The sequence below is a fragment of the Apiospora aurea genome (genome assembly GCF_038362705.1).
Source record: "Apiospora aurea strain CBS 24483 chromosome Unknown utg000005l_segment0_segment0, whole genome shotgun sequence".
NCBI classification, from domain to species: Eukaryota; Fungi; Ascomycota; class Sordariomycetes; order Amphisphaeriales; family Apiosporaceae; genus Apiospora; species Apiospora aurea.
Genome location: NW_027117392.1, coordinates 6,198,319 through 6,211,778, shown reverse-complemented (window position 1 = coordinate 6,211,778; position 13,460 = coordinate 6,198,319). Strand labels below are relative to the sequence as shown.

The 13,460-nt window shown below is 55.8% G+C and overlaps 5 protein-coding genes across 5 annotated transcripts; 2 read left to right on the top strand and 3 right to left on the bottom strand.

Moving 5' to 3' along the window:
• Positions 1-823: 823 nt before the first annotated feature.
• PG986_008418 (D-isomer specific 2-hydroxyacid dehydrogenase) lies at positions 824-2,376 on the top strand (the record flags this gene model as incomplete). The annotated part of the gene is made up of 4 exons (XM_066844640.1): positions 824-1,257; positions 1,447-1,499; positions 1,577-1,667; positions 1,740-2,376. The coding sequence occupies 4 exons, from the start codon at positions 824-826 to the stop codon at positions 2,374-2,376; spliced, it is 1,215 nt and encodes a 404-aa protein (XP_066700752.1).
• Positions 2,377-2,670: 294 nt separating this feature from the next.
• PG986_008417 (eukaryotic translation initiation factor 3 subunit C) lies at positions 2,671-7,052 on the bottom strand (the record flags this gene model as incomplete). The annotated part of the gene is made up of 3 exons (XM_066844639.1): positions 2,671-3,450; positions 4,375-6,614; positions 6,686-7,052. 3 exons carry the CDS (start codon positions 7,050-7,052, stop codon positions 2,671-2,673), a joined length of 3,387 nt encoding a protein of 1,128 aa, XP_066700751.1.
• A 937-nt stretch (positions 7,053-7,989) lies between these two features.
• On the bottom strand, positions 7,990-8,485 carry PG986_008416 (uncharacterized protein; the record flags this gene model as incomplete). The annotated part of the gene is made up of 3 exons (XM_066844638.1): positions 7,990-8,186; positions 8,252-8,315; positions 8,393-8,485. 3 exons carry the CDS (start codon positions 8,483-8,485, stop codon positions 7,990-7,992), a joined length of 354 nt encoding a protein of 117 aa, XP_066700750.1.
• A 360-nt stretch (positions 8,486-8,845) lies between these two features.
• PG986_008415 (uncharacterized protein) lies at positions 8,846-10,473 on the top strand (the record flags this gene model as incomplete). The annotated part of the gene is made up of 2 exons (XM_066844637.1): positions 8,846-8,858; positions 9,695-10,473. 2 exons carry the CDS (start codon positions 8,846-8,848, stop codon positions 10,471-10,473), a joined length of 792 nt encoding a protein of 263 aa, XP_066700749.1.
• A 910-nt stretch (positions 10,474-11,383) lies between these two features.
• Positions 11,384-12,730, bottom strand: PG986_008414 (uncharacterized protein; the record flags this gene model as incomplete). The annotated part of the gene is made up of 3 exons (XM_066844636.1): positions 11,384-11,699; positions 11,824-12,478; positions 12,682-12,730. The coding sequence occupies 3 exons, from the start codon at positions 12,728-12,730 to the stop codon at positions 11,384-11,386; spliced, it is 1,020 nt and encodes a 339-aa protein (XP_066700748.1).
• Between the last annotated feature and the right edge of the window lie 730 nt (positions 12,731-13,460).

Here is a 13,460-nt window from a genome sequence, read left to right as displayed (position 1 = left end):
TCCTATCTCCCAATGTACTTGCATGCCATCTCTGGACTTGGCTTTGGCTCTTTTGGCCTCAGCTTAAGGGTGACTGTCAGCTTCTCTCAGGGTGCATGGAACGATCAGCGATCAACTTGGCTCGCTTGAAGAGATCCTTCGGCAGTTGGCTTGTTTGGTGTTGAGGGCATAGATTGGTTCTATCAAGAGCACATGCGGCACCAGGATCCTGGTACCCATCCCTACCACATGATGATTGTATCTCCGATTGCTTCGGGCCTTTCCCTTCAATCTAAGGCACGTCTCTGATGCACGTGTTCTTGCGTATCATTGTGTTACCCTTTCTTTAGTGGTATGGTATGTCTTTCATTTGACTTCAACGTGGCCCTGCGTGTGTATTGATTCGAACTTGAGGGATGTAAGGAAGGTATTGCGCAATATGGTGTGCCATTCGTCCCGGCGGGGGGCCGGTCGATCCCCGATTGGCCCGATAGCAGAGGCTTGCTCTATTATTAAGCATGACCCCCCCCCGGCGATCGATAGGACGGGGCCGCGTCTTACTACCCCACGGTTCCTGGAAGTGACGGAGGAGCTGTAACTGATAGGAGACCTTTCATCTCATCTTTCACTCGAGCCAAGTCTGTTTTGGCAACTTACTACTGCACATTTATCTATCTGTCTCCAGTTTACTGAGCTGAGGGGTCGTCAAGGTGCGGTGGCATTCTGATTTGGTTTTCGTCCGTCCCCGGTCTTCTTACCGGCGAATAACACATACACATACACATACACACACACACTCATCTATAAGCGCATATATATACCCATCCCCCACAACTCACGCAAAATGTATATCCGCGACATCCTCGACTCATCCTCCGGCGGAGAAGGGGGCGGAACCACCAGCAGCGGTGATGCCGCAGCCAGCAACACCAGCACCAACAAGCGCCTCGACGGCCACCAGCTCCTCGTCCTCACCGACGCCGCCCGCTTCCCCGAGCTGCAGCCCGGCTCGGCCTGGCGCCGGCGCGTCGCGCAGGCGCATCCGGGACTCAAGATCGTCGTGCACGACCAGGACACCTGGCGGGACCGCACCTTTCCCCAGGACCTCGACTGGGCCCACACCACGCTCCTGCTGACCGGCGCCGTGTTCCCGAGCCCGGACGTGGCGCCCCGGCTCGAGTACATCCAGCTCCAGAGCGCGGGGGCCGACCCGATCAACCAGACGCCCATTTTCAAGGAGACGGACGTGGCGGTCTGTACGACGAATGGGGTTCACGGGTGAGTAGTTTGTTTGGTTGGTTACTGTTTTTAGCTGTACTTATCTCTGTTTTTTGTCCCACGCAATTGGCTTGGTCACTCACTCAATGGTCTGTCTCGCCGGGACCGGGCCGGCCGGGACGGACCGAGAGATGGACGGGTGATACATGTCTCTGATGAGCTTAAAATCGACTGACATTACACGAACAGACCGCAGATCGCCGAATGGGTCATTGGCACATTCCTCGCCTTGAATCATCAATGTAGGTCTTTGCGAGTAGATGCAAACGCCTTCTACCGTTGGGACATAGACTTTACGATATCTAATCCACCCTCGCAGTGCCTTATTTCCTAGACCTGCAGCGCCAGGGCAAATGGCACCAGGGATGGCCTTATAAAGACGGCATGCAAGACGGCGTCAAGCAGCGAGTGTGAGTATTATCATTATCATCATTCTGGAGTCACCCCCTTCCTCTTACACAGGCTTACACACAGCAACACAGAGGCATCCTAGGCTACGGCAGCATCGGCCGCCAGGTCGCCCGCATCGCCAAGGCCCTCGCCATGGACGTGGTCGCCTACACCAACCACCCGCGCCCCACGCCCGAGTCGCGGCGCGACACCGGCTACATCGTCCCCGGCACCGGCGACCCGGACGGCGAGTTCCCCGCGGAGTGGTACTCGGGCACCGACGACGCCGACATCGACGCCTTCCTGGGTTCCGGGCTGGACTGGCTCGTCATCGCCGTGCCGCTAACCGAGAGCACGCGGGGCCTGATCTCGGAGGCGCGGCTCAAGCTGCTCTCCTCGGTCAAAGACAGCCAGACTCCTCTAGGGCAAGCGGTGGTGAAACCGTTCGTGACCAACATCGCCCGCGGCCCCATCCTCGACACGGACGCCCTGATGAAGGCCCTGGACGCCGGCTGGATCCGCGGCGCCGCCGTCGACGTGACGGACCCGGAGCCGCTGCCCGAGGGCCACCCGCTGTGGGCCAAGAAGAACCTCATCATCACGCCGCACATCAGCGCCATGTCCAACAGCCTCGGCCACCGCATCGCCGACGTGCTCGAGCTGAACCTGCAGCGGTTCAGCGAGGGGAAGAAGCTGGTGAACCAGGTCAGCCGGAAGGAGGGGTACTAGGTTCAATGGTGACGGGACGGATTGAACGATCTGGGGGAAAACAAATAAGGGTTGGCATAGTGTTCATACCATCTACTACATATCAGGAAATTGTACGCCCGAGATCTAGACTGTTTTTGAATAATTCTCATTTCTACCTGAACGCCTCTGTATATCCCATCTTCGATACATTTCCTTGATGTCTTCCCGCGCCCTCACGTTGTATTAGACTAGAATGGGGATAGTGAAACATGTGTTAGCTGCTCTGTTGTGTCCTATCATGTGCACCGCATTATTTCCCGCCCATCCACCCATCTACATAGGCAACCTCCTCATCTCCTCCGGCGACCAATACTTGCGCATATTCTCCGCCCCCAGCGTCTTGACCTCCTGATCCAGATGCGTCCACAGCACGTCCGCCCACCCCTCCATCTTGGTCTTGAGCACGCGCATCTCCAGGTCCGCCTCGCCGGACCGGCACTGCATCAGGTACTCCTCGAGCAGCTCCATCCCCTTGTGGATCTCCTTGTGCTGCCGCAGCAGCTCCGCGGCGCCCTTGCCCTTGCCCGTCCCCATCTTGAACTCGGGCATCTTCTTGGCCAGCACGGGGAAGATGTGCGTCTCCTCGATGTCGTGGTGCACCGTCAGGTACTGCAGGAACTGCAGCCCCTCCATGATGAATGACCGCATCGACATGCCCGCCGGCCGCTTCCCGCTCGTCGCGGCGCTCCACAGCAGGTTCCAGCTCTGCCGGAAGTGCGCGTGGAACATGTCCATGTGCTCGGCCATGCGGTTGTACACCCGGAACTCGGCGGCCGAGAGCGGGGGTAGTTTCTGCTCTTCTTTCTCTTCTGTCTTGGTCGTGGTCGCCGCGCAGGTTTCTTCGGGCGCTGTTCCGGCGAGGGTGGGCTGCTCGGTCGCGCCGGTGGCGGCGGCTGCTGCTGAGGAGGAAGACATGGCGCAGGCTTGTTGTTGCTGTCGTTGCGATTTCGCGGGGCCGGAGAGCGTCGAGGTGAGCGTGAGAGCGGTTGCTGGGCACGTCAATGGGTTCGTCGCTGCTGCGTTGAGCGCCGTGAAAGCGATGGCCGAGTATTGCTGCTGGCGAAAGAGGGGAGCAGATGCAGTGTCGATGCTACGAGGCGTGGAAGCCGTCGCGATAAGAGCATATGGAGGAGCAGGAGCAAGGAAGACGAGGAATGCGACAATCAAGATGAGGAGGTGAAAGCGTCTGGTTCTATTTCTCTAAAGAGCGATTTTTTATGATACACAGTCGGGACATGGGAACAGGAAGTAGAAAGGGAAGAAACTCAACTTTTTCCAACCTACCTCTGCGACCTTACCTTGTTCCATGCTAGATCCGCGGGTTGGTTGAGGATTTCGGATTTCTGTGTATAAGTCAGCTATTGCAAATCACTGCTCTGAGACCTGGACCTGGGCCTTTGGTTTAGTAGGGGAACGGTGGCGGACTGGCGGCCATGGTGGGGCACCCAGATTCCAAGCGGAGAGAAATGGAAGACCGTCCGCGCGGTTATTATTCTGTCGAGTCAGTCTGCGTCTCTGCCATCTCCAGCGTGTCTCGAGTCTGAAACCACCCAACAGCTGTGAATAATCGTGATTGTTCTCGGAGGGACTACGCTTGGGATTGCGTATATGATATGAACAAGAGTTGGTACATCTGGACTGTAAAATTATATTCGAGCTTGGTCACCCTCCACCTAGCTACTTATCTTAGCTTCTCAGCATACCGCATCTCATCACACTCACTACATTGTAATAGTCACTCCAGGACTCATGGGAAAAAAAGAAACATGTCTAACGTATATCATGAAACGAGCTGTCAATTCTTTTGGTAGCTCTAGACCATCCATACCAGCCTGGAAAGGGGCCTTTGGCTAACACTGCAGATTCGTTCGCCCGGCCTCACCCCATGCTTTTTGACTCGAAAAAAGGCAAATCCTTAGTGACTCCTGATGCATTACATACAAACGAGAAAACAATGGTCCCATTCTAACCCCGTACCGCCGCACCGAGGGCGCCGCCCGTGAACTGCGTGCCACCCGCCTGTCTAGGGCCCGTGTTACCGCCACCACCGCGCCCGCCACCTCGGCCTCCACGGCCTCCCCGGTGTCCGCCACGCTGGTTCTGTCCCCTACGATCAAACGCGTTGGCTGTGCCCTGGGTACGCTGCTCCAGTGTGCGCTCGTTGGTCTCGATGAGGGCAGCCGCCTTGTCGGACAGGGTAAGGGCCAAGCTCTGAAGGCGCGACAGCTCAACACCCTTACGGAAGATGACCGTGGCCGAGACCTGGTCAAGAGCAGCAGCAAGCTCCTCGTGACTGATCATCTTGCTGATGATGGCCGCAACCTTGCGGTCCTCCAGCTCGAACATGGTCGCCAGAGTGGAGACGGACAGCGTGTCGTAGAAGGGGGCGTACGTGAAGAGATACGTCCGCAGACCCTCCTCTTGGATCTGCTTGGAGAGCATCGTCTTGATTCCCTCGGTATCTGGCATCAGATCCCAAATCTTGATGCTGTGGACAAAGTTGATTGACTTCTTCCACTCGCCGGCAGCCAGTGCTCGCGACGCCTGCATGACGTGGTCACGCGTGTTCTCGGGAGGGCCGGTGAAGATTTGACGCTCGTGATACTCGAGCATACGGCGGTACGTCTTGCTGATCACTCGCTTCTTGATGTCGGGTGATGATCCAGTCTGGGCGAGAAGAGGAATCTCAAGAAGCATGCTGCAGGTGAGGTACACACACTCGAGCAGCTCCAGGTTGATGTGCATGTGGAAGGGCAGCTGGCGCTGCTTCTCCAGACGCTCCTGCTCAGGCGAAACCTGGCTGTAGCGCTGGATCATGACACCCTGAGCCAACAGCTCCTTCTGGCGACCGCTGCCGCAGATCTCCTGCAGGGTGTTCTGGGCATCGTAAACGAGACCCTTGCGGAACGCGCAAAGGCCGACCTGGACGAGTGTGCGGTTGTACAGGATCTGGGTCAGGACGTCGAAGTTGTTGATCGACTCTTGCAAATGAGACATGAGCATCATGTCGCGTGCCTTGTAGTACTCATCGTGCAGGGCCAAGAAGTAAATCTGGCACAGCATGGCACGGGCACGGATGATGCCCTCACTGTTAGTGAAAAGGTAGTTGCAGAGAACGTTCAGGAGGCTCGTGGCATCAGCATCCGCCACGCGAGGGGTCACGGCAGACTCGGCGTCAGCGGGGGCGTTCTTCCAAGCGTTCTCCTCGAGGATCTTGACGACCGTCGCGGGCTTGAAGTAGACATGCTCCAACCGTCTCATGACGATACGGTTGACGCTGTCTTGGGGAATTTGGAGAGTAGAGTCCTTCTGGAGGTGCTCGTAGTACAGCATACCCTTGAAGATGGTGTTGTACAGGTTGCCCTCGTCGCTCAGGCGCTCAATGTACTCCGAGGTATGGGGGTCGATGGCTTGCAGGGATCGCGTGAGCTCGTCATCAAGGCGCTCGACGTAGGACACAATGCTGCCGGGAACCTTGAGGTAAGTCTCGCCCTCGCCAATGGTAGGGGGCTTGTCGTCATCCTCCCACTCCTCGGCGCCTTCAATGACGATGTGGTCCTTGTTCTTCTCGAGAATCTCGAAAAGAGTTTGCAGGTCCTTCTCGGCGGCCTTCCATTGATCCAGAGGCATCGTCGACGTTGTGGAACCGGCACTGAGGTCGAATCGGGCGGACACGAGGGTCAGAAGCACCCGCAGGGACAGGTAGGGGGTGTTGGCCACCTCGAGGAGCTTCTCCATGATCTTGATCTGCTCCAGTCTGTCGGTGTTCTTCTTTCCTCGCGACTCCAGGATACCCCGCAAGTGCTTCAGGATACTCTCGGGGGTGAACTGGAGGACCTTGCCTCCCTTGCCCACAGCGGCGAAGCCATCGTCGTTAGCGGCCTCGGCAGCGGTGGTCTCGTCCAGGTAAAGATCGGTAGGCTTGGACTTCTTAACCTTGGGCTCGGGGACCTCGTCCTCCGACTCCATGAAGGCATCCTCATCCTTGCGGAAGCTGTCGACCTGGACCTGGTAGTCCTTGGTGATCTTCTTGACCTTCTGCTTGACTGCGTTGAGACCTCGGGCGTTGGTGGCGTTCATCTTCTTGGGGGTGACCTTCTGCTTAGCGATCGTCTCGTTCATGAAGTCCTCAAGCTCCACCAGGGCCTTGATGTAGACCTTGGGGATCTGCTTGCCCTCGCCAATCTTGGGTGCTTGTCGGTTCAACTTGTCGAACTCTGCGCAACCATGTTAGTCAGTCATCAATAGGACTTCAGCGCGGGAGCAGCCTGGCTGGATCTGTGCTTACCGCTGGAGATGGAGCCCCAATCGTTGATTTTGCGCCCGTTGTCGATGGCCTTGATGATGGCCTCGAGCTCACCAAAGCGCTTGTCCTTTGCGCTCTTGACAGTCTTTACCCGCTCCTCGTCGGAGTCTTCGCTATCGGAGGAATCGCCGCGCAAGAAACGAGACGCACCCGTCTTGCCGGCACCCTCATCATCCGAGTCTTCCTCGGAGTCGTCCTCATCATCATCATCATCATCATCGTCAGAGTCTTCTTCGGAAGAGTCTTCGGCCTTTCCCTGTGGCTTTTCTTCCTCCTCCTCCGAGTAGAGCTCCTCCTCGTCGGAGCTGCTCTCGCTGGAGCTGTCGCCACCGGCAAAGAATTTCGACATGTTGGCGGTCCTGCCGATTTCTCGAAAAAATTAAATCGGGTCGGTAGTTGGGGATCGCAGAGGACGTAATGTCAAGAGGTGAGAAAGCCGCGATGGGCAGGATGGGGCAGGTCGTGGTAGGATAATGTCGCTACTCACTACGTTGAAGTGGGTTTTGCCTGGCAAAGTGAAGGCGAGGGGTCAAAAAATTAAATTCTGTGAATTCTAGGTGGTGGGGTTTGCAGGTCGGTGCTTTTTGGTGCTTTTTGCAGCAAGCAAGTAGCGAGCATTACCCGCCTAAGCAACTTCAAGCTTCAAGGCAGTGACTCAAGCCTGCAGCAACTCAAACCCAAATCTTTTCAAAACAGGATGAAAAGTACTGCAGGAAAGTCTACAACTGCTCATACAATTCTAGACTTATCTGGGTTCAAATTTCTGAGCAGTAAACAGTCTGTGGAGGTAGATGTCTGCGAATGTTGGCTGCTATCAATGTACTCCGGGTACTGAGTGACATGGAAGCAGGTGCCAGCTGCCAGCTGCTGATGAGTCAGCAATACAGCTGTCAGCCTATTATCGTGGATGGTAGCGGCAGCTTCAAGGGGTTTGTTTATCCTGCTGGTATCTGGCTCCTTCAGCAAGACCATGCCCTTTACGCGCGCGCTCTGTCAGGTCAGATATTATCTGGCTAGAGCGATGCATAAGCCAGTACCTACTAAGTGGAAGAGCATCTCCCAAGCATATCCCATAGTTGATGTTACCATGCCTTACCCGTGCCTACTAAGTCTTGAGCGCCCAACACCCAAATTATAGATACCTTGTTGGCATAATCCAAATAAAGAACTGATCCCGTAACTCCTTATGCCAGTCCCCAAGCGCAAAATATCATAACAATCGTTCGTGCAGTGGCAGGCCCTCGGCCATTCGTGCATGTGGTAGCAACAGCCGAGGGTTGTATATGTTACTGCTCCAATTCAAGCCAGTCCGGGTGGTCTTTCGGCCGCCAGGGTTTGATGTTCTTGGGATCAGCTGCGCGACTCTTGTTCGCATGTTCCAGCACCTTTTTGCTCTCGTTGCTCTGATAGAGTTTGCGGAAGTCTGCCAGCTCCCTGGAGGCCGTGTGGATAGATTTTGTGAAGGCTATAGCCAGTTCTTCGTCTATAGAAAATAATCAAAATCGGTTCTTCATCAGGGCGCGGTTCGATGGGGGCAAGACAACGTACTGTTGGCATTGTGCGTTGATATGGGCTCTAGCATGCGCGGCAGGGAAGTGCGAAGCTCTCGACACTGCGACGGACACCAAAGTCAGCACGGGAGATCCAATATTATTGCGCGATGGCTGAGAGCCAGGCAAGTCCCCTTACCTTGATGTGCAGCAGCTTGAGCTGCTTCAGTCCTTCTTCGAGCTGCCCCTCGCTCCATTCGCCGTTGGCCGGCCCCTCCTGCTTGACGAACATTGTCTCGGCCGCTGGATCTGGTTTTGTCGCCATGCCTGCCGTGTTTGTCGCAAGAGTCTACTGCATTGAAACGTCAATAAAAAGGGAAAATCGAAGATGTAGATAGCTCAGCAATCCAGGATAGAGCAAATGATGTCGTAAATTGATTGTCTAATCGGCCGTGGAATGGACGGGAGAGCGAGCGACCAATCAAATCCCCCAGCCACAGAGGCACTCTGATTGTGCATCAGCTGCCGTGGCCGTACAAGAGTACGGCACAGCCTGTCCAAGTCAGAATAGGAACCCTCCTTGCCTTATTCATGGAATGTACAGTTGATTCTTAAATTGTTACGTATTCATGCCCATTCAACATATGACCTTATGCTGGCATCTTGTAAGTTTCTGCTTCAACTGTTTCTGCAGGTATGGAAGTGGTACACCATTGATTTAACTGCTCCCTGGATGCATTCCACTGGCATCTTCGCCTTGGAGTGTCTTGGCCTACAATTCCTCCATTGAGCAAGATTACTTGGGTAAGAGGCTGCATGTTGTGTAGAACATCGAGTATTTTTTTCTTCTATATATTTTAATGTTTATTTTCAATTTAGATGCAGGCACATTTACATCTAGTGCCACTGCATCTTCAGCAGATGCTGCCTGTCAGTGACATCAACTGCAGCCTTTCCAGTGGACAGGAGCCCCCTAATGCAGTGATTGGCCCCGTTTTGTTCAGGGAGTCCAGGGGGGTGCAGTTGGGATTAATCGAACGATGGCCCGAGCTTTGTGCACAGTGATACATGGGGCCCGTCCCTGGCTGAATTGCCTGGCCGGCCGAGCCTGTTCAACCCATTTCTCTATTCTTCATCGCTTCTAAGGCACAGTATCAATCTTGACAATCTCAACGGCGCCCACGGTATAGCCCAGAAAACTTGAGGTCCCGCGCGTCTTCCCAGCGTCGCGTATCATTGACAGCACTACGGCCAGGCGACACAAAAAATACCACGATAGCGTCGGCCGGGTTTCTGCAACAACAGCCCAAATCAGCAACGACAACCATCACGCTGGACTCGTCGTCCAACGACGGCCTCGTGGCCTCGTTCACCCCATCCTCCTCCTCCTCTCCTCCTCTTCCGCCTCCATCACACCACTCCTCCCCCTTTTTTCTCTCTCTCCACCCGCCCCTGATCGCCCCCTTAAACCGCCACCATTTCGCTCTCAACTCCCCTCCAGCCGTCACCCGCCGTGCCAGGCGGCGTGTCAGGCCATCCCCTGACCAACGGCACCCCCAGCAACGTCAACGGCGGCGGCAACCCCAATGCCTCGGCCAGCGGCATACAACACACGCCCGTGCCGGTGCCGACGCCGACGCCCATGTCGGCACGCACCGGCGCGCCCATGTCGAATCCGTCCGAGCTGGGCCAGCTCGCCCCGCCCCCGAGGGCATCTACCGCACCTTCGAGGACCTCCTGACCAACGTCCAGCGCGTCGCCAAGGACCAGGGCTACGGCGTCGTCAAGCTGCGCGCCAGCAACTACCGCGACGGCAAGCCGACGCGCTACGACCTCGTGTGCGACCGCGGCGGCGTCAAGTACAACAGCACCGCCAAGAAGCGGAATCCCTCGACGCGCAAGGTCGACTGCCCCTGGCGTGCCAAGGCGGTCTGCGAAGTCAACCTCAACAACCAGTGGCGGTTCGCCATGCAGGAACACCGACATAACCACGAGGCGAGAGTCCCTGCCGCGCCACCCGGACAAGAGAACACGCCGATCGCCCAGAGCATACGCAGCTTAACCAACAAGCTCGATCGCATCGGACACGACCTGAATCAGGGCTTCAACCGCATGGAGCAGCGAATCGACGGCATCGAGAAGCGGTTAGTCGACATGGAGCAACGGATGATCTCGATGGAGGCTCGTATGACGGGTATGGAGACGCGTGGGGGAGAAATGGAGGTTCCGATGGATAATATGGCCATGGAGGGATCCATGCTCGGCACGGCTGTGATGTAGAGCAACACGAGCGGCCAGAGGATCGACCCTCGCCTACGAAGCGTCCATCCCCATCCCCATCCCCATCCTTATCCCGAACCCGGGTCACAGAAGGAGGAAACCCGTCAGACCGAAGAAACAAACTATGCTCGAAAACAGAAGAACTTCTAGTGAATTGTTTAGGTCAGAAATGCTCTTGGTTGGGAGGTTGTCTCAACCTGGCTCGCCCTCTACGCCATGAGCCCAGCGAAAACCATAACAGGGGACGAACAGGCGTATGGAAGCGTGTATAAACAACATGTGCTTGCTTTTTATTTTTCTACTTTTTTCTCTCAAGGCGAAAACTGTCTGGTAAGACAGGGGCAAAGGCAAATGGCATCAAGGCAAAGGAATAGGGACAAGGACAACAATGATATATATTCCGGTTTCTCTCATCAAGCGTGCGCATCATCATCATCACATCGGAAGGAAACGACGACAACAGGCGGCTGGATTACTAGTGTGTTCTCAAAGTCTGCGACACTTACTACGGTGTATTTTATAGAGATCTGGCAATTTTCCCCCTGCTGGTGATAATAACCTCCAGATGGATCAGCTATCACCCTGTTGGGCCCGGCAAAGTGCTTGCGAAAAGGACCCCCCAAGAAAACAAATTGCCACTCTCTGTACATGTTTTGAGGCTGCCTATGCCTTGGTTATGCCGTGTTGCTTGTGTGTGAATGTGTAACTTGATCAGTGCCACATGGAATATACAGGTTTCCTGGAGTATTGATTACTAGAGTACCACTGACATGGGATAAGTATTATTGAATCCCAACTCCTATACGTTTGATGACGTAAACCATAATCCACATGTCCTCGCAGTTGGTTCATCCGAGCCCCTTTTCCTTCCTTCCTTCCCTAGCTCCGTTCCGATCCGAAGCCCCCGGAACTAAACATCCAGCCAACCCAAAGAACCCAGCACGAACCAAAACATGGAAACGACCAAGGCCATCTTTCTCCCCTCGCCGAAAACCTCTCCGCGAACCCGAACGGCGCTGTTTTCGTGATGGGGCGGCACCATGTCCATGCTGTTGCCGTTGCACGTGTAGTCGCCCACGAAGACGCCGTGCATCCGCATCTGGTCGATGGTCCCGCAGTGGAACGCGGCCACGGTCGTCGTCAGGGCGAAGGTATCGAGCACGCGCGGCTTGGCCGGGTTCGGGGAGGATGAGGTCGTGAGGCCGTGGATCTTTTCTAGGGGTCGGCTGTTTTTTTTTATTCAGTTTCCAGTCAGCTATTGAACGTCGCCATCTTTTCTTCCAGGGTGCATGTAGATAGGTATGTAGGTAAGGTTTGAACAGGAAAAAGGGGGCCCCGGCCAAAACTCACAAGAACGTATCGTGCACCACCCCGCTCAACACCAACGTCTCCATATCCGCCGTCGGCCAGATCCAGCCCGCGGTCGCGACGGTCCCGTTCCACTTCCCGTCCTCGGCCGTAGTGCCGAGCTCCAGCTTCGGGTTCTCGCGGATAGCCACGTTCCGCAGCGAGGACGCGACGGCGTCGCGCGCCGCTGCGGGCGCGCGCGGGAACGCCAGCTCGGCGAGCGCGTCGTTGCGCGAGATGTCGAGGCTGTCGATGCCCTCCCAGAACATCGGAAGGGACGCCAGCAGCCGGTTGTCACGCACCGAGAGCGTGCCGAGGGTGTAGTACTCGCCAGGCCTGCTCTGCGAATTACTGTTACTACTCCAGCGGATGTCGGACAACCCCGAGACGTTCAACGTCTCGATATGGGCCGGCATCAGCAACCCATTTTCGGAAATATTGCGGAAGTTGCCCAGTCCCAGCGTCAGGTGCCCGTTCCCCTCGATGGTAACCGTCCCGCCGTTACTCGTCGCGAGCTCGGCGTACACGACGTTGGGGATCCGCGAGACGCTGATATCGCGCGTGTAGGCATTGGACGGCGCGATGAGGAAGCTGTCGACGGAGCCGAGCCCGACGTCCCAGACGCGGACGCGGGCCGGGTCGCCGGTCACGTCGAACCCTTTGGGGGGGCGCGGTCAGGTTCGCGAGCTCCGGCGCGCTCGCGATGATGAAGGACTCGTTCACGGATTTCAGGTTCGCGAGGTCGAGGCTCTGCAGATCCACCAGGTTCTCGAGGGTGATTCTCCCGCGCACCTCGCGCAGGGCGGGGAATAAGAGGTTGCGCAGGCCTCCCACGTCGCTGATCTGCATGTCGCCCCCTACGCTTTCCAGGGTCGAGCTGGAGATGGTGCCGGCCGTGAAGCCGGCACATCGGTTGGGACAGTCTTGTATGTGTATGCCACCATCTATGCTCTTGACCCCATCCAGTCTGATGCCGTTATCCCCGCTGGCGCCCGCGGAGATCGTGAGGTCGCCCTCAATGTTCGAGCAGCCTTTGGCGAGTGCTTCGGAGTCTGCGGCGAACCTTATTGCTGCAGGAGACTTGCAGGAGGTTGACTGCGCTGCAGCAAGCCGGCCTTGACAGTTTATTGTTAGTTACCAGACTACCCTTTACAGAATCAACGTCGTTTCGGTTATGCCAAAAGACTGTAATGAAATACTCTAACCAGTATTGTATTCGGCCAAGCTTCTCCTTATCATGAAGGAAGTGATATGCATCGAGTGATATTTAACAAACTTGACAACTAAAAAAAAAGTTGCCCTTGTAGACGGCGTGGTGAACTTGCCTGACAAGAATGCTGTCCCTCCTGCGACAACGGCCACACGCAGCAGCTTCATTCTGTGCCTACGCCACTCCCTCTGAAATTGGGATGTGAAGCGGCCAGGCTTAATCTATTCGCAGTGTGTATGTCTGTTTCGGATCTTTCATGTTTTAGACCCGATTTCGTAGCTAGCCAAGCACTACGACAGCGGCGTCGTGTAATGTTGTTTCTGAGAATAGAAACACAAGGTTCTCGTCCCGACCATTTGTGGCACTCGGGAATAGGTAAGGAGTAATGGTCTCTCCGCAAAAGCCAAGTTCGCCGGGACCCAACATTAGA